General features: G+C 45.9%; 1 protein-coding gene across 1 annotated transcript in view; it reads left to right on the plus strand.

Moving 5' to 3' along the window:
• Positions 1-862: 862 nt before the first annotated feature.
• dhfr (dihydrofolate reductase) overlaps positions 863-22,935 on the plus strand; it is a 33,960-nt gene continuing 11,887 nt past the window's right edge. The window contains exons 1-4 of the mRNA XM_073067317.1: positions 863-996; positions 2,707-2,756; positions 9,211-9,316; positions 20,923-21,049. Of these exons, the coding sequence (XP_072923418.1) occupies positions 905-996; positions 2,707-2,756; positions 9,211-9,316; positions 20,923-21,049 (375 nt within the window). The 5' untranslated portion in view covers positions 863-904. The remainder of the gene's footprint in view (positions 997-2,706; positions 2,757-9,210; positions 9,317-20,922; positions 21,050-22,935) is intronic.

The raw sequence follows: 22,935 nt of genomic DNA on the forward strand, positions 1-22,935 counted from the left end.
GAAGCAACAAGAACCTGGAGCCCCTCAACCAATGTTCCACCGACAGTTCCTTCCCCTCCGCCACCAGATTTCTAAACGGCCCACAAACCCATGAATTTTTGTGCTAATTGCTTATATTGTAATTTGTAGCAATGTTTGTATCGCGCCATCCCGCTGCTGCAAAACATCAAATGTCAGGACCCTGTGTCAGTGACGAGAAACCTGATTTCTGACTGGTCTATGGACTCTACCTTGTTATTCCTTCTTTTATTCCGGTGTTTATTGTGGTTTGCAGGAAGTTTATGTCTTTACTGCCACAAAACAATAAATGTCAGTGAGAATAAACTTGCTACTTATACTGTATTCATTGTTTATGTATCCCTTCATGTGTAATGGGAGTTTATATGTTTGTAATCCATTATTAATATTTTAATTGTATTTTGTTCATAATATTTTTAATACTAATAAAAAGATTAAAAGAGAGAGAGAATAAAGTTGCTTCTGGACTTTGGACTCAGAGGAGAGACTGCAGTCCGAAGCAGCACATACACAGACTGCTGGACAGCTTGCTGACTCCTCCCAGCATTGGCAGCGTGCTGCTGAAGAAGTCTAAACAATAATTATGACAAATAATAAATAAACTCTAATTTTTTTCATGCTGTAGATGGATCCCTGCCGACCTGCCATTGGCTGCTTTGGCGTGACGTCATATTTGGCGCCATTTTTCTGCGGCGCGGGTGTGGGAGAACGGCCCCTTCACTCTGCCGCTCACCATTGGATAGTTTTGTATGATGTCACTTTGGCGCCGTTTTCCTGCCACGCCAGGGGGCGGTTCGGTGGTTCACCATTGGCTAACTTGATGTGATGTCACATTGGCGCCAGTTACGCGCGGTGCGGGGACTGGTGACATTGTTTAGCGGACGGAATGGGTCGGTTGATCAACTCCATCGTCGCCGTTTGCCCTAACATGGGCATAGGGAACAAGGGCAACTTACCGTGGCACCCGGTCCGGCTGAGGCAAGTGATGCAGAAACGAGACCCCTTCGGGTATGGGGAGGTTGCCCGGGTTGTCCAATACCCCCTCCCCTCTTTGAGACCACCCACCGCAGACCCCAAGGATCTCCACCCCGTGTAGAGCCTAGGGAATCTCCATTGCCCCCGGGACCACCCTCCCAAGATAGACCTCAGGATATATTCACGGGACCACCCAGACCCCGGGATCGCCACCCACCCGCCTCAGACCCCAGGGTATCTCCCAGAGACCCACCTTGATTCAGGAGATTCCTTTTCCTGTTCTTGAAGAGCTTCCAGCTCCTGTGAGAGGCTCTTAAAACTAAAGACCCTCCTCATCCACCTTAGTAGCACTGGGTATTCTGTATGGCCATGGTGTTTCCGAAATACACGCCTCCCACCATTGTTCTGTGATCCGCTCACCTGCATAATCGGTTCATATAGAGCTCAGCCTTGAACAAGAAGGTGGGTTTATTGAGGGTCTAGAAACACAATACTAATTTAGACAGTACTCAAGAGTGATGCATTCAGTCTGCAAGATATTAGAACTGCAGGAGTGGCTTTAGACAGGAAAGGTCACTGGCTGTCTCAATGAATTGCCTCGGACATGTGGATATGCTGCATGTGGTCAAATTGGTGTTTTGGGGTGTCTGGTGAGGGGTTAGGGATGGACAATCCCGGTGAGTTCTTGGGGCTCCGATGCGAGGCCTTGGTGAAGGGAGACGGAGGAGATGAATTTTTGTGGTGGCAGGTCTCAGCCAGAGAAGGAAGGACGACTCCGATGCGTTATTGGGGCCTCCGGTGGGAAGTTTTGGTGAGGGAGGGGAAAGGGGGAGGATGGACAGCCTTAGGTGATCTCTTGACTGTGGCTGATCAAAGGTCCTTCAGCCGTTGTGCAACAAGCTGAAATGCTGTAACTTTCTGATTGTAGCAACGGCGAGTTGTTTTGTGTGTGATTTTAAACGTGGAGTTTGGAGAGTACATTTGGGAGTCAGGTTACTTCATTACGCCGTGTCAGAGTGAGGGATTCGTATTAGCTTACAGGAACCCGATAGATGGCAGCGAGAGGCCATTGATCCTGCACTGCCGCTCAATGACACTTTCCTGCACCAATCCATATCCTTTGTTTCTAAAATCTGTCTGTTGGCTTTGAGCATATTTACTCCCCACAGCAGCCGCCTTGGATAGTGTATTCCTTAAAAATAACATTCCTGCATGGTGCCCTGAAACCCTTTTTCTCCACATCCTCCCAAATGAACATTTTTAGAAGCTCATCTCTCCTCCTGAGGCACAAGCTCCAACCACATCTCGCCGGAGTCCTCTGTAAGGGGTCTTTCAAATTGTCCCCAGGTATCACCCATCTTGATCTTTCCTCTCCCAGGGATGAGGTCCTCAAAGTTTTTGTTGGTGTTTCTGTACCACTGGTTTTTTTTTATGGGATGGGGTTGCTAGCCCCATGCCCCACCCTGCTCCTCTCTCAGCCAGTCCTGGGACCATCCATGGCGGAGTTCTGAGAGGGTAGAGGAGGCAAGTATTCTCATATCTGAACGGTGCTAGACTTACTTGTTCTTCCTAATTATCGCACGGACTTGACATGTAACTGGGTCTTTGCAAGAATCTGCATATTGTGTGCTATATAAGCAGTTAAATTTAAACGTTCTTGGCTGCACTCTCTTAAAATAATTGTTTTTAAATTTGCACTACTTTTTTTTCTAGCAAAGAGTTCAGGCATTTCCAGAAGATGACATCCACCCCTTCAGTAGAAGGTATAGCAACATTTGCGAAGAATTACACTGAATATCACACGCAGGTTCCAGCTCCTGACCCCCTGAGTAATTCAGCTCATTGACTTTTACGGCAGTTGACAGCCTTCTCCACTTGAGGATCACAACTCGCATTCGGGAAGGTTGATTTGACTTGCTTCGTGTGGCCTTGGAGATTGAGGGGTGATTTAACAGGAGTTTTAAAACTGGGTGAGGATTCTGCAGGACGGGGAAAGAGAAACCAGCACAAGGGCATGGGGATCTTCTTACAAATGGAGCCAAGCAATTCAGTGGTGAACTTGGGAAGCCTGGGACCGCCAAGAAAATTGGAACTTTAATTGTACTCCACCTCCTCTTCTCTCTTTGTCATTCCCCTTTCTAACTCCCCTCTTACCCCTTCTCCTGACCCCATCATCTCCTTCTGGTGCCCCTCATACTGTCCACTCTCCTCTCCTATCAGATTCCTCCTCCTTCAGCCCATTACCTCTTCCACCAATCACCTCCCAGCTTCTTACTCCATCTTCCCTTCCCTAGCCACCTGCCTTCTCCCTCATGTGGTCTCACCTATCACCTGCCAACCGGTACACTGTCCCCTCCCCCATTTTATTCTGGCTTCTGCCCCTTCCTTTCCAGTCCTGATGAACGGTCTCAGCCGAAATGCCAACTGTTTGTTCCCATCCTTAGATGCTGCCTGACTTGCTGAGTTCCTCCCACATTTTGTGTGGGTTACTCTGGGTTTCCTGCAGAATCTGCACAATCTCTGGTCTTTAAGAGTGAGTTTGATGTTTTCTTAGCCTGGTATATTAAGGGGATCTGAAGCCATTTTAGGAAGATTAGGAGTTGTAAACAGTCTGAAAGGAGTTGTAAAAACTCCTGCTGCTCCAGTGTCATTTGATGCCTTTAGTGATGTATTTGAAAGAGCAAGTGTTGAGTATCTGCAGTATTGATTTTCCACCACATTGTGTCACTGTTGCCCTGCACACCTATAGGTTTTAACATTCCTCTCTCCAATTCAAACCTCACTCCCTCTGAAGGCACTGCTCCCCTCTCCTCTCCTCTCCTCTCCACACTAATCCCAACCTCACCATCAGATCTGCAGACGGTGGTAATCTGGTGGACTGACCTTTCCCTTGCTCAGGCCAGACAGCAACTCTCAATCACTTCTTACTTGCCCCTTGAACAGGACCCCGCTGGGGAACACCAGTCCATTGTCTCCCACACCATCACTGACCTCATTGACTCTGGGGATCTCCCATCCACTGCCACCAACCTTGCCCCACAATTCCTGTTTCTACCTCCTACCCAAGATCCACAAACCTGCCTGTCCAGGTGGACCTAATGTCTCTGTCTGCTTCTGCCCCTCTGAACTCGTCCCCGTACCTCAACTCTATTTTATCCCCCTTGGTTCAGTCCCTTCCTACTCGCATCCATGACAGTTCACACGCTGTCGATCTCTACAATGGCTTTAAGTTCCCTGGCCCCGATCGTCTCATTTTCACTATGGATGGCCAGACCCTATACACCTTTATCCTCCATCAGGAGGGCCTTATGGGTCTCTGTTTCTTTCTGGCCAACAGACCCAACCAGTTCCCCTCCACCACCACCACTCTCCTCTGTCTGGTGGAACTGGTCCTCACTCTTCAATAATTTCTCCTTTGGTCCCTCCCATTTCCTTCAAACCAAAGGGTGTAGCCATGGGCACTGGCATGGGTCCCAGCTATGCCTGCCTGTTTGTCGGCCACATGGAACAATCCACGTTCCAAGCCTACACAGGGATCGCTCCCCAGCTCTTCCTATGCTACATCATTGGTGCTGTTTCCTGCACCCATGCTGAGCTCATCGATTTCATCAACTCTACCTCCAACTTCCACCCTGCTCTCAAATTTACCTGATCCATTTCCAATACCTCCCTCCACTTTCTCAATCCCTCTGTCTCCTTCTCTGGAGACAATCTACCTCCTGGTATCTTTTATAAACCCACTGACTCTCACAGCTATCTGGACTATACCTCTTCCCAGCCTGTCACTTGTAAAAACGCCATCCCCTTCTCTCATTTGCTCTGTCTCTGCCGCATCTGCTCTCAGGATGAGGCTTTTCAGTCCGCAACTGAGGTGTCGTCCTCTTTCAAAGAAAGGGCTTCCTTCCCTCCACTATCAACACTGCCCTCGCCCACATCTCTTCCATTTCACACGCTCATCTGCTATCACCCCATCCTCCCGCCTACCACACCAAGGATAGGTTCCTCTTGTCCTCACCTACCACCCCACCAGCCTCCGTGTCCAGCACATAATTCTCCGTAACTTCAGCCACCTCCAACAGGATCCCACCACCAAGCACATCTTTCCCTACCCACCCCCCCAATTTTCACTTTCCACAGGGATCGCCCCCCCCCAAGCGACTCCCTTGTCCACTCATCCCTCCCCACTGATCTCCCTCTCAGTATTTACCCTTGCAAGCAGAACAAGTGCCACACCTGCCCCCAAACCACCTCCCTCACTACCATCCAGGCCCCCAAATAAACCTTCCAGGTGAGGTGACACTTCACCTCTGAGTCTGTTGGGGTCATATACAGTATCCAGTGCTTCCAGTGCACCCTCCCGTGTATTGGTGAGACCCGATGTGGACTGGGAGACCACTTCGTCAAGCACCTTCGCTCTGTACGCCACTAAAGCGGGATTTCCCGGTGGCCACCCGTTCCACGGTGACGTCCATGGCCTCCCCGACTGCCACAGTGAGGTCTCACTCGGGAGGGAGGAGCGACACCTTGTATTCCGTCTGGGTAGCCTCCAACCTGATGGTCTTCTGCCCTCTCCTATCTGATCCCCTTGGGCTCCACCAGGTTTCAGATGCCCAAGACACACCGTACGATGAGCAATCACCAAAAAGATCGGTGCAAAAAGCTTGTCATGACAGCGCCCGACGACTCCACCAGGAGTTAAGGGCACACGCACACTTAGATAATACTTAGATAATAAATTTATTTTGAACTTTTGAATGATCCTGAAAGGGTTAATGTATGCAGTGTGTTAGATGACTCTGGGCCTGTACTTGCTGGAGTTCAGAAAGATGGGGGGGGGGGGGGTGGAATAAACCCTGCAAATCACCATATCTGTGCTGATTACAATGCCAGTCCAAACAAATCCCATCTCTCTGTGCATGGCCTGTACCCATCTATTCCCTGCCTGTTTGTCTGCCTAAAATACCTCTCAAACATTGGTTTTGTACCTGCTTCTACCACCTCAACTCAAGTCAAGTCACTTTTATTGTCATTTTGACCATAACTGCTGGTACAATACATAGTAAAAACGAGACAACGTTTTTCAGGACCATGGTGTTACATGACACAGCACAAAAACTAGACTGAACTACATAAAAAACAACAGTGAAAGCTACTCTAGACTACAGACCTACACAGGACTGCGTAAAGTGCACAAAAACAGAGCAGGCATTACAATAAATAATAAACAGGACAATAGGGTAAGGTGTCAGTCTAGGCTCTGGGTATTGAGGAGTCTGATAGCTTGGGGGAAGAAACTGTTACATAGTCTGGTCGTGAGAGCGCGAATGCTTCGGAGCCTTTTCCCAGACGGCAGGAGAGAGAAAAGATTGTATGAGGGGTGCGTGGGGTCCTTCATAATGCTGTTTCCTTTGCAGATGCAGCGTGTAGTGTAAATGCCACCTCCCCGGCAGCTAGTTCTAGGCACCTACCACTTCTAATGTTTAAAAAAAATTTGCCTCATAAATCTCCTTAAAACTTCCCCCATCACCTTAAAACTGTGCCCTCTTTTGTTTAGACCACAAGACATAGAAGCAGAATTAGGCCATTTGGCCCATCAAGTCTAGCACCATTCGATCATAGCTAATTTACTTTCTCAAACCCATTCACCTGCTTTTCCCCTGTAACCTTTGACACTCTTATTAATCCGGGACCTATCAACCTCCTCTTTAAATATACCCAAAGACTTGGCCCTCACAGCCACCTGTGGCAATGAATTCCAGATTCATTACCCTCTCCTAAAGAAATTCCTCCTCATCTCTGCTCTATTGACGTCAATGGATCTGGGGTTGAGAGGGTAAACAGCTTCAAGTTCCTCAGCATCCACATCACCGAGGACCTTATGTGGTCTGTACACACCGGCTGTGTGGTGAAAAAGGCACAAAAGCACCTCTTTCACCTCAGACAGTTGAGGATGTTTGGTATGGGCCCGCAAACCCCAAGAAATTTCTACAGGGGCACAATTGAGAGCATCCTGACTGGCTGCATCACTGCCTGGTATGGGAACTGTACCTCCCTCAATCGCAGGACTCTGCAGAGAGTGGTGCGGACAGCCCAGTGCATCTGTAGTTGTGAACTTCCCATGATTCAAGACATTTACAAGGATGGGTGTGGTTTTTTTTTAAAAAAAGGCCTGTAGGATCATTGGGAACCCAAATCATCCCAACCACAATCTATTCCAGCTGCTACCATCCGGGAAACAGTGCCACAGCATAAAAGCCAGGACCAACAGGCTCCAGGACAGCTTCTTCCACCAGGCCATCAGACTGATGAACTCACACTGACTTGAGTGTACTCTATATTACATTGACTGTTCTATTTATTATAAATTTATATAAATTACTATGATTGCACATTGCCCATTTAGTTGGAGACATAACAAAAGATTTTTACTCCATGTATGTGAAGGATGAAGAAATAAAGTCAATTCAATTCTAAGGGGACATCCTTCTATTCTGAGGCTGCACCCTCCAGTCCTAGATTTCCTACACAATAGGAAACGTCCTCTGTTTTCACTCTGTCTAGACCTTTTAATAGTCGATAGATTTCAATGAGATTTCTTCCCCCCCCAACCCCATTCTTCTAAACTCAATTGAGTACAGGACCAGAGCCGTCAAACACTCCTCACGTGTTAACCCTTTCATTCCCAGGATCATTCTCCTGAACCTCCTCTGGACCCTACTCAGTTTGACATTTCAGCCTTGGAATAAGCTCTGGCAATCTTTTAGAGTTTTTCGAGGAAGTTACCAGGAAAGTGGATGAAGGGAAGGCAGTGGATGTTGTATACGTGGACTTCAGTAAGGCCTTTGACAAGGTCCCGCATGGGAGGTTAGTTAGGAAGATTCAGTCGCTAGGTATACATGGAGAGGTAGTAAATTGGATTAGACATTGGCTCAATGGAAGAAGCCAGAGAGTGGTAGTGGAGGATTGCTACTCTGAGTGGAGGCCTGTCACTAGTGGTGTGCCACAGGGGTCAGTGCTGGGTCCATTGTTATTTGTCATCTATATCAATGATCTGGATGATAATATGGCAAATTGGATCAGTAAATTTGCTGATGATACAAAGATTGGAGGTGTAGTGGACAGTGAAGAAGGTTTTCAAAGCTTGCAGAGGGATTTAGACCAGTTGGAGGAATGGGCAGAAAAATGGCAGATGGAGTTTAATGCGGACAAGTATGAGGTATTGCACTTCAGAAGGTCAAACCAAGGTAGAACATACAAGGTAAATGGTAGGACACTGAGGAGTGCAGTAGAACAGAGGGATCTGGGAGTACAGGTACATAATTCCCTAAAAGTGGCTTCACAATTAGATAGGGTTGTAAAGAAAACTTTTGGTACATTGGCCTTTATAAATCAAAGTATTGAGTATAAGAGTTGGAATGTAATGGTGAAGTTGTATAAGACATTGGTGAGACCGAATTTGGAGTATTGTGTGCCGCTTTGGTCACCTAATTACAAGAAGGATATTAATAAGGTTGAAAGAGTGCAGAGAAGGTTTACAAGGATGTTGCCAGGACTTGAGAAACTGAGTTACAGCGAAAGGTTGAATAGGTTAGGACTTTATTCCCTGGAGCGTAGGAGAATGAGGGGTGATTTGATAGAGGTGTGTAAAATTATGATGGGTATAGATAGAGTGAATGCAAGCAGGCTTTTTCCACTGAGGCTAGGGGAGGAAAAAAACAGAGGTCATGGGTTAAGGGTGAAGGGGGAAAAGTTTAAAGGGAACATGGGGGGGGCTTCTTCATGCAGAGAGTGGTGGGAGTGTGGAATGAGCTGCCAGATGAAGTGGTGAATGCGGGCTCACTTTTGACATTTAAGGAAAACTTGGACAGGTATATGGATGGTTTGGAGAGATATGGCCCAGGTGCAGGTCAGTGGGACTAGGCAGAAAAATGGTTTGGCACAGCCATGAAGGGCCAAAAGGCCTATTTCTGTGCTGTAATGTTCTATGGTTCTAATCTACCAGGTTAAACCCATTTATAATTTTATATTCTTCTATGAAGTCACTCCTTGGCTTCTAACTTGAGCTACAGTGTCAGGGAGCTTTCTGATTGGGCAGCAATTGACAGCAACGTTAGTTCAGAGAGAGGCTGTTTGGCAAGGGTACACTACAGTTTTAAGCTTTGTAATCTCCTATTTGTCCAATAGAAATGACCCCTGCTATATTTCTGTTGGTGACAGGAAAGTGCAACGCTGTTATTATGGGACGAAAAACCTGGTTCTCGATTCCAGAGAAAAATAGGCCACTTAAAAACAGGATCAATATTGTGCTCAGCAGAGAACTTAAGTGAGTATTTGAGAAGAAGCAGTATTGATATTGCTCTCATAAATTGTCATATGATCTATTCATTATCGAACTCTTTATTCCCGATTTCAAGGTAAGAAACGATTTAAATGTTTACTTCGCTACCATTTATTTTAATACCACAATATATTTTTATGTAATTGTTTGATTTTTATAATTTAATGTTTATTTTTGTTTCATGTCACACTCTGACCAGCACACCACAACATCATCATTACATGCCGTGTCATATGACATGGGCAACCATGGTCTTCCATCTGTCTTTAATCTAAGAAGTTCTAATAAGCTCTTCAAAACTTTTGCCTATCTGTCCCTTTGTGTAACTCATGAATGTCGTGCACTGCCAACTGCGGGATTTTCTTCTAACGATTTTTCCTGTCCCTGAAAGATGTTCGAACTTCTGTTTCCTCATTACTTGTCCAAGAAATTCCAGCTGCCATTTCCTAATTGATGATATGAGCCCCCTCCTTATTCCTGTTTTTCACAACACTTCCTCGTTTGTTACTCTGTCCCTCCACGATATTTTCATCATTCTTCTTAAAAAAAAAACACATTTCTGCAGCTTGTCTTCCCTCATTTTGCTTTGAGATTGTCCGACATTCGCTTCCCTATGTTAGTGTGGAACAAACGTAGCACCACAGCACTGAGTTTCGTACCCATGGAAATTATGTTGTTATTTAGTATCCTGCTCAAACGTGCATTTGGCAATTTCTCTGGTTACAAAACACACCACAGAATATTCCTGAGACATGTAAATTTGCATATGTGGCAAGTAAGATAAATAAAGTACATCCTCTTGCCCTCCCCCCCCCCCCCACACCTTTTTATTCTGGTGCCTTACCCCCTTCCCAGTCCTGAAGAAGGGTCTCGACCTGAAACATCAACTGTTAGTCCATTTCGACAGACGCTGCCTGACCTGCTGAATTCCTCCAGCATTCTGTGTCAGTTGCTTTGGATTTCCATCATCTGTACATTTTCTTGTGTTTAAAGTAGTTCTGATGTCTTTTTCCAGGTAGTGTTTTAAATGCAGATTTTATTTTATCTTAATTGGCTTTTGTCGAAGTTGACAAGTAGAGTACTTTCCTATTTTTAGAAACTGATGTAGATTATTTGGTCAAATGATTTCAAGAGTGGTACTGTATTTTGCACAGTGCGGTGTTGTGTGCAACGTGATATTCACTCTTGTATGTATCATATTTTCAATGCCTGTTGCTGTTTGATTTATCTTGTTCTCTGTTGACCCTTTACTGGGTAGGTTCATGTGCTGTTTGTTTAAGACAACCAGTGATGAGGAGAACAAGGACAACCACGCTCATGGGTGTGAAACTGCCCTTGTTGAATACCTTCACAGACCTAATCCAGAGATTTTGCTTCTATTTTACTTGGAGAACCCAAAACCATTTCTTCCAATCACCCTTCTTCCCTGCAGTAATGATGTGGAGATTAATGTTGAACAAGCACAGATGTATGGTTAACAACAGTTAGTCCACTGTCTGTGCTACCAGTTGTCAAAGCATTGAATCATTAGGGGTTTAAAGTTAGCTACATGACTGTAATTTCTCACCTTTTTTTCCAGTGCATTTTTAAGCATTGTTTAGTGTGTTCATGAATCAGAATTAGCAAAAGATCACAAAAATGCTTAAGGCAACATTAATTTAGAAATTAAAATTTATAGAAATATGTTTGCTTTAATATTAATTTTAATTAAGTGAATTTGCATAAAAAAATAAACCGTGGGCACATTCAGGAAATTCTTCCCTGTGTCACATCAGGCAGTTTTATGTTGACCTTTTACATAATTTTTCTCTGTGGGATACAGCAAATGTCTGTCATACATCTTGTGTAGTTGTTTCATACGGCAGGTGTTTTTCTCTTCACATTTCTAATTTTTTTCTGTCAAGCCTCTCCTCCAGCTCGTGGCCGCGTCGATGGGCCACAGCAAAGCCCTCTCAGATCTTGGTGAAAGGGCATGCTTGGACCCGGTGGAGGATGCCCTGGGTTGGGATGCTGCTGGGGCAAGCATATGTTTAAAAGTTTGGCTGGACTTACGATGAAGTGTGGCCCGGGAGGGGCAGACGCAAGTCTGTCTGTTCGGGAGCCGGGGTTGGATCAGTCTTCGTCTGGCATCTCGCCCGCAGCCGTCCCAACATGGGTGGCCTTGAGTTGGCATTGCCTGACGGAGTCCTTGAAACGCGCAAGACTCCAACATGTTGATCCAGGGTGGATCAACACGTATGACCCCTATGTCTATGAAGCTCACGGACAGACCCTTCTGTTTTTTCGAGGTTTCTGTCAGTCAGGGTCAACCATGGGTGTTGCATCCTAGCTGTCTAGGTACACAAGCCAGGGCAGTACGATATGGAGAGCAAGCTGTTGCCCGTGTAGCAATCTCCCCCTCTCTACACATCTGATGAACCCAAGGGAACGGCAGACGCGGATGCATTTTGGCACCAGCAGCATGGCAGGAGTTGCCAGTCAGCGTTGAACTCGACGACGGACTGCCACAGGGACTCGAGCTCCAGATTTTCCCCTCAGGGTTTACTCCCGAAGCCTTCCCCATGAGTGGGTATATTCACAAGGCAGCGGAGGTTTGAGATCAGAGTTTTCCTTCTCCTGGATGAACTGCCAGTCACAGCTGATGAGACCCATCTACCCACAGCAACCTGTTTTAAGGCGCCAGTAATGCACCTTTGCCCCTTCTCCTGTCAGTAGAAACGGTTTCACCAGGCTTAGTAGCTAAGGAGCTGGGCTTGGTTGTCAGAGGCTATTTGAGGCACACGCCATTGGGAGCTTGTCCCCGTTACCACTTCTGACTATAACAGCGTTGAGGAACCTGCAGCGTCTTCGGCCAACCATAAAATACCTACCGATTCAAATCCCACTCGCCTGCAATTGGTCTATAGCCTTGGCAATTTCAGCCGGCGTCTAAATACTTAAATGTTGTGAGAGTTCCTTGTTCCACCTCTCAGTCAAACAATGTCTTTCAAATTCTAACCAGTCTTTGGGGGAAACTTCTTCATATCCTCTCAGAGCTCTAACCTTAAACCTGTGCCTCCAGTATTAGGTAGCTCTATGGGGAAAGGATTCCTCCTTTCTGATCTGGCTATGCACCTCACAATTTAGTAGGCAGCCTCTGCTCCAAGGGAAGTGAACTCGCCCTGTCCAATCTCTCCTCTTAGTTGAAACACTCCCGCCTATTCTGTCTGGGTAGCCTCCAGCCTGACAAGATGAAGATCAATTTCTCTCACTTCAGGTCATCTCTCTCCCTTTTCCCATTCCCAGTTCTCGCTTCCCTGTTATCCCTTCTCCTCACCTGCCTATCACCTCCCTCTGGTGTCCCTCCTTCCCTTTCTCCTATTGTCCACTCTCCTCTCCTATCAGATTCCTTTATTCTTCATCTTTTCCACCTATCACTTCCCGTCTTACTTCATCCACCCACCTTCCCCCTCACCCGGCTTCACCTATCACCTGCCAGTTTGTACCTCTGTGCTCCCCAAATCACCACCAACTGCTGTGTCATTTGCAAGTTTTAATAATTATTCCTCCTACACTCATAGCTAGAATGTTAGTAAGAGCTAAGGTCTGAGCAACAATCCTTGTGGTACACCACTGGTCACGAGATGCCAAACACAAATACAATGCCCTCTCCTCTTCCCCAGTACCTCGTTCTATCAGGTCATGCCCTGCCTGAACTCTTTTGCAAGATAATACAGCAATGCTGGTCGGGGTCGACCATGGATGTTGTATCCTAGCTGTCTACATGATACGCAAGCCAGGGCAGTACGATATGGAGAGTAAGCTGTTGCCCGTGTAGCAGGCTCCCCCTCTCCACGCAGCTGACGAATCCAAAGGCACGGCAGAGGCAGATAAAGTTTAGCACCAGCGTCCTCACAGGAGTTGTCAGCCAGAGTTATCAACGTAGGACTGCCTTAGGGACTCCAGTTCTGGGGTTTACTCCCCAAAGCCTTCCTCATGAGTGGGTATAGCCACAAGGCCGTGGAGGTTTGAGATCAGAGTTTTCCTTCTAGCTGACCTGTCAAGCACAGCTGATGAGCTCCTTCTGCCCAAAACGATTGTTTTTAAGGCACCAGTAACCCACCTTTGCCCCTTTGCCTGTCAGTAGGAGTGGTTCCACTGGGTTAGGTAGCTAAGTCACACGTGAAAGCGGAGAGGTGATCCTGGTGGTCGGAGGCTATTTGAGATGCACGCCATTGGGAGCATTTATTAGGTAGTGGGAGCTTGTCCCCGTTGCCACCCCTGGCTATAACAGCGTTGAGGAACCAAATCAGAGATAGCTTCTGTTTGTTCTTCCAATGAATACCAACACATCGCACTCAACAATTATCAAATATCAAGCCATAAGAAGGCCACTGACTAAGACTGTGTGAGTGAAGAGGGTTTGGTGGGGGGAGGGGGTGTTGGAGAATACAGCAGTGAATGTGTGAATGCCAGAACAAAGTATTTGACAGCTGAAAGTGTGGCTGCCCCTGTAGGGCAATTGTACGAGGAGTCACACAAATAGCCAGGATATGGCAAGGGCGCCCATCTCAAGGGTGGGTCGGTAATTTTGCAAATGTCATGAAGGTTAGTGGTGTTGTGGGCTGTGTGAAAGGCTGTCCGGGGTCACAACGGCACATTGACAGGATGCTGAGCCGGGCTGAGAAGTGGCAGCTGGAGTTCAACCCAGAAAACTGTGAAGCGATTCACTTCGGAAGATCGAATTTGAAGGCAGCGTACAGGGTTAATGGTGGAATGTTTTGTAGTGTTGACTTGGGGTTTATGTCTGTAGATCCCTCGCAGTTGCTGCACAAGGTGATAGGCACGTGGTGTGTTGGCCTTCGTTAGTCGAGGAGAGAGAGTTCAAGAAACGCGAGGTAATGTTACAGGTTTATAAGCCTCAGCGTCTGACTGACAACTGGAAGTCAATCTTGGCAAGCAATTAAAGTTCCCTGACTTCATCGCATCTTCCATCACTGAGGCCTGGCATGGTCATTCCGTCAGAAACCTCGAAGCAGGTGGTCACAGTAGAACTGTCAGTTCCTTGGGAAGACTGGATTGAGGGGGCATTTGAACGCAGGAAAGCCAAATGCCAGGAGCTGGTAGAGCAGTGCCAGAGACGGGGGTGAAGGGCACGATATGAGGTGCAGAGGTTTTGCTACTGCTCGCTGTACAGAACCTACTCTCTCCTTGGCATTACGGGGGCTAAAAAGAAAGAACCGTGCGGACCGTCACAGAGGCTGTTGAGCGAGCCTCCAGATGGCTGTGGGTCAAAAGAGGTGACCCGTGGACCGATGCTGCTGGGACACAAGCCGGGCCTGGTCTACTCTGTCTGGGTCGCCTGGAAGAGGGTGTCTGACGTTGAAAGACCCGAAACACCAGATGACCCCAGTTTAAATTACTGTTGTGTCCCAACACATCCTAGGATGTGTCTCAGCATCTGGCTAAACCTCAGCTGGAATATTACGTTCATTGCTGGTCAGTGGATGTTATAAGTGGGGACCAGCATAATGAGACCGTAAAAGAGACTGGGGTAAGTTTTATTCAGAGTTCAATGGAAGGTTTATTATCAAAGTGCATACATGTCACCACATGTAAGCCTGAAATTCATTTTCCTGCCAGCATACTTGGCAAATCTATAGAATAGTAACTGTAAGCAGAATCAATGAAAGGGCAAGAGCATAGAAGTGCAAATACAAATGCACAAAGCTGTTAGCTGGAATGAGGTAGTGGAAGACATTGAGAGGCAGCTGGAAATCGGTTAACATGATGTGCCGCAAGTTCTGATTTAAAAGCATTTTCAAAAAATAAGTGTGGTATTCAGTTAGAACAGCTTGCACTTGGATCTAAGTGGCTATGCTTTGTCAGCTTAATGGAAATAAAATGATGTGTAATCTTTGGGAAGTTTTGAGTACGATGTGAAGTTCCATCCCACACACTGGCTGTTGATGATGTAACTAATGTTGGCATGGTTATTCAACAATACTCTTTTCGAAAAACATTTGCTCACACTTTGTGCCCAAATGAAAGGTGTGGATAAATAAGTCTTGGGTTTCACCTCGTGAATTCAGTGTGGTTTTGAAAAGCCTTTTGAGTTCAGAAGTATTTTTAAATAAAACAGAATAAAAGCAAAATACTACAACAATGGTTGAGTTGATGCAGTGATGTCCAATGATGTGTAGTGGTCCAGTGATGTCCGGTGATGTGTAGTGGTCCAGTGATGTCCGGTGATGTGTAGTGGTCCAGTGATGTCCGGTGATGTGTAGTGGTCCAGTGATGTGTAGTGGTCCAGTGATATCTGGTGATGTGTGGTAGTCCTGTGATTTCCGGTGGTGGTGACGTGTAGTGGTCCTGTGATATCTGGTGATGTGTAGTGGTTCTGTGATGTCTGGTGACGTGTAGTGGTTCTATGATTGCCAGTGGTGGTCCTTTGACATCCTGTAGTGGTTCTGTTGCTATTCCATCAGCAAATGGATGGAAGATCAGAAGATTGTATGTTTCAATGTAAATGTGACAAGTAAAGCTGATCTTTGAACTTCAACAATTGTACTCCAGAGTGAAGGTGTTGTTTGGAGTCAGAGGCAGAAATGACATGTACTGTGGCAATTTTTTAAAACACAAAGACCATAAGACATAGGAGCAGAATTAGACCATTCAGCTCATCGAGTCTGCTTCACCATTCAATCAAGGCTGCTTTATGATTCCTCTCAACTCCATTCTCTTACCTTCACCCTATACCCATTGGCTCCCTTACTTATCAAGAACCTGTCAGCCTCTGCTTTAAATATAATCAATGACTTGACCTCCACAGCCACCTATGGCAATGATCCATCACCTTCTACCTAAATAAATTCCTCTTCATCTCAGTTCTCAAGGGAAATGCTATTCTCAGGCTGAATGCTCCAATATTGGAAATGTCCTCTGCACATCCATTCTATCTAGACAATTCAATATTTGACGTTTCAATGAGATCTTCCCTCATTCTTCTTAACTCCAGTGAGTACAGGTGCTCAGCCATCAAATGCTCCTCATATGTTAACATTGTCATTCTCATGAACCTCCTCTGGACCCTCTCCAATGCCAGCACACCTTAGATTGTTTGTTCACTATGAGTTGTATGACGTGGGTGATCATGGTCTTTCCATGACTGTTTGTGGCAAATGTTTCTACGGAAGTGGTTTGTCATTGCCTCCTTCTGGGGAGTATCTTTAAAAGGTGGTTGACCCCAGTCATTATCAATAGTCTTCAGAGATTGCCTGCCTGGTGCCAGTGGTCACATCACCAGGACTTGTGATGTGCACCAGCTGCTCATACAGCCATCCACCACCTGCTCCCATGGCTTCACGTGACCCTGGTTGGGCGGCTAAGCATGTGCTACACCTTGCCCAAGGGTGACCTTCAGAGAAGGAGAACCTCATACCTACTTTGGCGGCGTCGTATCTCCACCCTCTCACTCATTTTCTTAGAAAGGGTAAGCCAAGGGAACACACACCTGTTCTCAGAGGGATCAGAAGTGGAGGGAGTGCGCAATTTCAAATTCCTGGATGTCAATATCTCTGAGGACCTAACCTGGTCCCAAGATACTGATACAACTATAAAGAAGGCAAGACTGACTATATTTCAGTTGGAGTTCGAGGAGATTTGTTATGTCACTGAAACTCTTGAAAATTTCCACAGATGTACTGCAGAGAGCATTCTAACTGGCTGTATCAGTGTCTGGTATGGGCGGTGGGATCGAAGTAAGCTGCAGAGAGTTGTAAAATTAGTCAGCTCCATCATGGGCACCGGCCTCCATAGTATCCAGGACATCTTCAAGGAGCGGTCCCTCAAAAATGTGTTCATCATTAAGGGCATACACCACCCAGGACATGGTGTCTTCTCACTGTTACCATCAGGGAGGAGGTACAGAAGCCTGAAGGCACACACTCAGCGATTCAGGAACAGCTTCTTCCCCTCTGCCATCTGATTCCTAAATGGAGGTTGAACCTGTAAGCACTACTTCACTACTTTTTTCTTAATTTCTGTTTTTGCACTACTTACTGCATGTATACTTCTGGTAATTCAGTTTTTTCTATACTATCATGTATTGCAAATTTCACAACGTGTGCCGGCGATATTAAACCTGATTCTGATCCGAAACTGGCCACAATACTTCAAGTGCAGTCTGACCAAAGCCTTATAAAGCATCCAAGGATGTAATGTTGCCTCTGTAGAACAAAGCACTATCCCTGACGGGGAGTGTTCCTGACTACATTAGACAATTGTCTCTTGGCCTCTGTTGATCAGATAAATGTGCATCTGAAGCCTCTATCGAGCAAACATTGCTGCCCTTTTAAGTGGAGCTTAAAGCAGCTATAAAGCTCTATAATTAGAATAAAAGTAGATACTTTGAGTGTCAGTCAATAATAGAAAGTCGCTTTACTCCTGCGAGCTCTCTCTAAATGTCATGTATTGAAAGTTTCTGAGGTGACCATAGGGAGCCACATTTGAAGTCTACATCCTGTGGTGAGGCGTGGGAGACATTTCCCCTCAGTAAAGCATCTGTTGGAAATGAAAGTGAGTTGAATTTCTGATGTGAGCAATACAACTTACAAGCAGCAGACTGCAGTCCCATACGCTGCTAATTCTGGTTAATTTAAAAATAATTGCAAAAAAAAGGGATAGGTAATAGCTTTCTCTTCAGACATTTTTAAATCAAGAAATCAAGGGGTGGGAAACGTCAAATAAGCTGGCAGAATTTGTAATACTGTGAATATAAATCCTCACCTGGTTTTATCAGGCGGTACTTGTAGGTGAGTTTGAACCTTGAAACGAGGACTCTCTTTTCAGCATCAGCTAGGAGGTGATCTCGATTGCCCCTTTCAAGCCCATTTGTCCGTCAGTGCCGCTATTAAACATGGGTCTCAACTGCCTATTCAGAAACACGTCTTGTGTTCCCTTTGTTAAGGATGATCACACCATCAACATGACCACGAGGAGGAATTTCTTTACCAGAGGGTGGTGGATCTGTAGAAATCATTGCCACAGACAGCTGTGGAGGCCAAGTCATTGGGGATATTTAAAGCTGAGGCTGACAGTTTCTTGTTTAGTAGGGCATCAAAGATTTTGGGGAGAAGGGAGGAGAATGGAGTTAAGAGGGGCAAGAAATCCCCCGCAGTGGAATGACAGAGCTTGCTCGATGAGCCGAATGGCCTAATTCTCTTCCTGTGTCTTATGGTTTTATAATACGAGAGAAAAAGCTACCAATGAATATTGAAAGTAAAATTCATAAATCAATTCATATCAACTTTGTGTGTGCACATCTGGCCTGGGTGTGAGTCTGGGTGCCGAGCCAATTTAGAGAAATCATGAGTGGCTTCAATCTGGGCCCGGAGCAAGTCGCTGGGCAGCGTGTTCTAGGCCCGAAGCCTTTTGCTGCAGTGGTGCCCAGGTCCTAGTGCGAGGTACAATACAATGTTTGGACAACTTAAACAATACACTGGAAGGATAGGGTGTCAGGATTGGAGGCGAGAGCCGGTTTCACTCACCCTTCAGCGATGGTTGACCAAATGCTGTGCTCCATGCCCACTAATATAATGGACTGATACCAAGGCTTGGGCCTACTCCGGGCTGCCCTGGGGTTCGGGTCTAAAGCCTCATTTTCATTTGGAATGTTGCTTGCTTCTATTGTTTGCATGATCTGTGTTTTTTTTTCTGCACATCGGGTGTTAGTCTTCATTTTATTTTTTTATATTGGGTTCTTTCGGGTTTCTCACTTTGTGGCTGCCTGTAAGCAAACAAATCTCAAGGTTGAACACCATCTATGGAAAAGAGCACAGTTGATGTTTTGGGCCAGAACCCTTTGTCAAAATGTCAATTGTGCTTTTTTGCCTGGCCTGCTGAGTTCCTCCAGCATTTTGTGTGTGTTGCTTGGATTTCCAGCAACTGCAGGTTGTACTCTTGTTTGAAATCTCAAGGTTGTATAATTTATCCATTCTTTGATAATAAATGAGGAAACTGATTCTACTGCAATTCCTTGATGCCTGATCCACATCTGTCTTTATCTGTGGGTGGTACAGTAGCAGAGCAGTTAGCACAGTGCTTGACAGCACCACGGATCACTGACCAGGGTTCAATTCCCGCCTCTCTCTGTAAGAAATTTGTACATTCTCCCTGTAACCACTTGGGTTTTCTCGCACATTCCGAAGACGTACATGTTCAAACAATTCAGCAGGAGCCATGGATAGAGCCAAGGCAGATATTTAAGGGAAAGCTGAGGGGAAACAGCTTCACTCAGAGGATGGTGAGGGTGTGGAACGAGCTGCCAGTGGAATTGGTGGATGCAGATTTGATTTCAATATGTAATAGAAGTTTGGATGGGAGGGGTATGGAGGGTTATGTTCCAGGTGCTGGTTGATGGGACTAGGTAGAATAATGGACTAGAAGGGCTAAAGAGCCTGTTTCTGTGTTGGCTGTCTCCATAATCCTGGAAAATTTGAGGTGATGCATTTTGGGATGTCTGAAGGAAAGGTCAGTGAATTGTAAGACTAAAGGATGTACCCAGAACCCCTGAAGTCAGCAGCAGTAGGTAAGGTGGTTGAGAAGGTGTACGGGATGCATGCCTTTATTGGCTGGGGTACAGAACGTAAAGGTAAAGAGATTAGGGTACAACTATGTAAAACATTAGGTTAGATTTATTTGTCAAGCGTACTACATCAAAACACAGTGAAATGCATTGTTTGTGCTAACAATTAACACAACCCAGGGATGTGAGGTAGCAGTCTACAAGAGCCACCACACGTTCTGGCACCGATATAACAAGCCCACCATGTTCCGCTTCGGCTACAGACATAACGGTTAACAGCGCTGGGCACCAGACTACCGAGGTATACCAAAGATGCAGAGGCACTACTAGGAACAGCCAAGCCCTCAAGCTCCCAGGCCTCTGGTGGAGCACACAAGATTGAGGGAAAATTACACATACACACCACCCTTAAGGGGTGAGGGGAAAAAGTATATATAAAAGTAGTGCAAAAAAAAGAGCAAGATGGACTGTTCACAACTCTGATGGTGGAGGAGAAGAAGCTGTTCCTAAAACATTGAGTGTGTCTCCAGGCTCCTGTACCTCCTCACTATTAGTAGTAATGGGAAGAGGGCATGTCCTGGATGGTGGTGGTCCTTAATGATAGATGCCACTTTCCTGAGGCATCACCTTTTAACGATGGAGCTGGCGAGGTAAGTGCCCATGACGGAACTGGCGAGGTAAGTGCCCATGACAGAACTGGCGAGGTAAGTGCCCATGAAGGAGCTGGCGAGGTAAGTGCCCATGACAGAACTGGCGAGGTAAGTGCCCATGACGGAGCTGGTTGAGTTTACAACCCTCTGCAGCTCTTTCCGATCCTGTATGGTGGCTGCTGCAGATTAGACAGTGATTCAACCTGTCAAAATGCTCTCCACAAAGTATGCCTGTAGAAATTTTTGTTAAGAGCCTTTGGTGACATATCAAATTGTGATACAACTTTTAATTTGGTAAACTAGGTTTTAAATCCTCCTTGCTTGTGGCTTAGCAGTTATTGCAGTAACACTTGGCTCTCTGCTGTTCTGTTTCCCAGGGAACTGCCCGATGGAGCACATTACCTGGCACGTGACTTAGACTCTGCCCTAGATCTGCTGGACTCTTCAGATCTGCAGGAAAAAGTGGATCTAGTCTGGATAATTGGGGGCAGCGCTCTCTATAAGGTACTGTGTAAAACTTGTACTGCTCTATTTATAATTATCAGATCTAGCAGAAGCTACACGGTTAACTTCAACATCTTTACAGCCAGCTACATGCAAGTTATTAGTGCTGCAATTTGTTGCAGGTTTATTATTTTAGAGTTTTTTATTATTTATCAATACAGTATGGAATAGGCCCTTCTGTCCATTCGAACTGAGCTGCCTCAGGAAGCCTGACAACTCCAATTTAACCATAACCTAATTACAAGACAACTTACAATAACCAAAAAACATACTCAGTATGTCTTTGGACTGTGGGAGGACACCAGAGCACTGGGGGGAACCTGTGCATTCCATGGGCAGGGCATACAGAGACACCTTAGAGAAGATACCAGGATTATTCCAATTGTTAATCTGATTCCCGATGTCCTAGGGGATGGGCTACTGTTGAATGGGGCAGACTAAGAAAATATGAAAATGGGACAACTCAAGGATAAAGGTGGGTGTTTGGATGAGAAGGATGTGGGTGAGGTCCTTAATGAGAACCATACATCAGTATTCACCAAGGAGAATGATATAGGAGATAGGGAGATCAGTGCTGAGCGTATTAATATGCTGGGGTATTTTGAGGTAAAGGAGGAGGTAGTGTTGGGTCTCTGAAAGAGCATTAAGATAGATAAGTCCCCAGGACTTGATGTGCTATACCCCAGGTTATTGAGAGAGGCAAGTGAAGAGATTGCTGGGGCCTTGGCCAATATCTTTGAGTCCTCTCTAGCCACAGGCAAGGTCCTGGAAGACTGGTGAGTGGCTACTCTTGTTCCATTATTCAAGAAGGGAATCGGGGATTATCCTGGGAACTGTAGACCAGTGATTCTCAGGTCAGTGGTGGGGAAGTTACTGGAAAGAATTCCTTGGGATAGAAATTAGGAGCATTTGGAAGACCGTGGCCTAATTAGGGAGAGGCAGCATAGCCTTTTGAGGGCCAAGTCATGTCTTTCTTGATGGAGTTTTTTAACATGGTGATGAGTGTGACTGATGGATGCAGAACTGTTTCTCAGTAAGGCGTTTGACAAGGTCCCTCAAGGGAGGCTCATCCAGAAGATTAAAATGCATGGGATCCATGGTGAATTGGCCATTTGGATTCAGAACTGGCTTGTCCATAGAGTACAGAAGGAAGTGGTCAAAGGGACTTATTCTTGCTGGAGGACTGATTAGTGGCATTCCGCAGGGATCTGTACTGGGACCTCGACTGTTTGTCATGTATATTAATGGCCTGAATGAAAATGTAGGTCGGTTGTTTACTGTTCCGATGGCGGAGGGGAAGAAGCTGTTCCTGAAACATTAAGTGTGTGTCTTTAGGCTCCTCTACCTTCTCCAAGATGGAAGCAATGAGAAGAAGGCATGTCCTGGGAGTAGAGACACTTTTGTGTCTTTTTGAGGCATTTTCTTTTGAAGATGTCCTCGATGCGGAGGGGACTAGTGCCCATGATGGGGCTGGCTAAATCTGATTGTCATTCTAACAACACTGTATGTTTGCAACAGATTCAAGAAAGTTTGCAGATGCTGGAAATCCAAAGCAACACACACAAAATGCTGGAGAGACTCAGCAGGTCAGTCCTGAAGAAGTGTCACAGCCCAAAGCGTCGACTGACTCTTTTCCATTGAAGTTGTCCCGGCCTGCTGAATTCCTCCGGCATTTTGTGTGTGTGTGTGTGTGTGTTGCTTGGTTTATCACAGGTGCTTGGTTTACCAGAGCCAAGGAGGACAGTTTTTGAAATGGGAAACACTGCCTATCGTTTAAATTTTCATTTATGCTTCCTATTAGATCTACAGTTGGCAGTGGGAACCAGCTGGAACGGTCTTTGCTGCACTTTTATGCAGTTATCTTGAGCACCCATTTTCACGGTAAC

Source organism: Hemitrygon akajei, chromosome 2 (assembly GCF_048418815.1).
Source record: "Hemitrygon akajei chromosome 2, sHemAka1.3, whole genome shotgun sequence".
NCBI lineage: Eukaryota > Metazoa > Chordata > Chondrichthyes > Myliobatiformes > Dasyatidae > Hemitrygon > Hemitrygon akajei.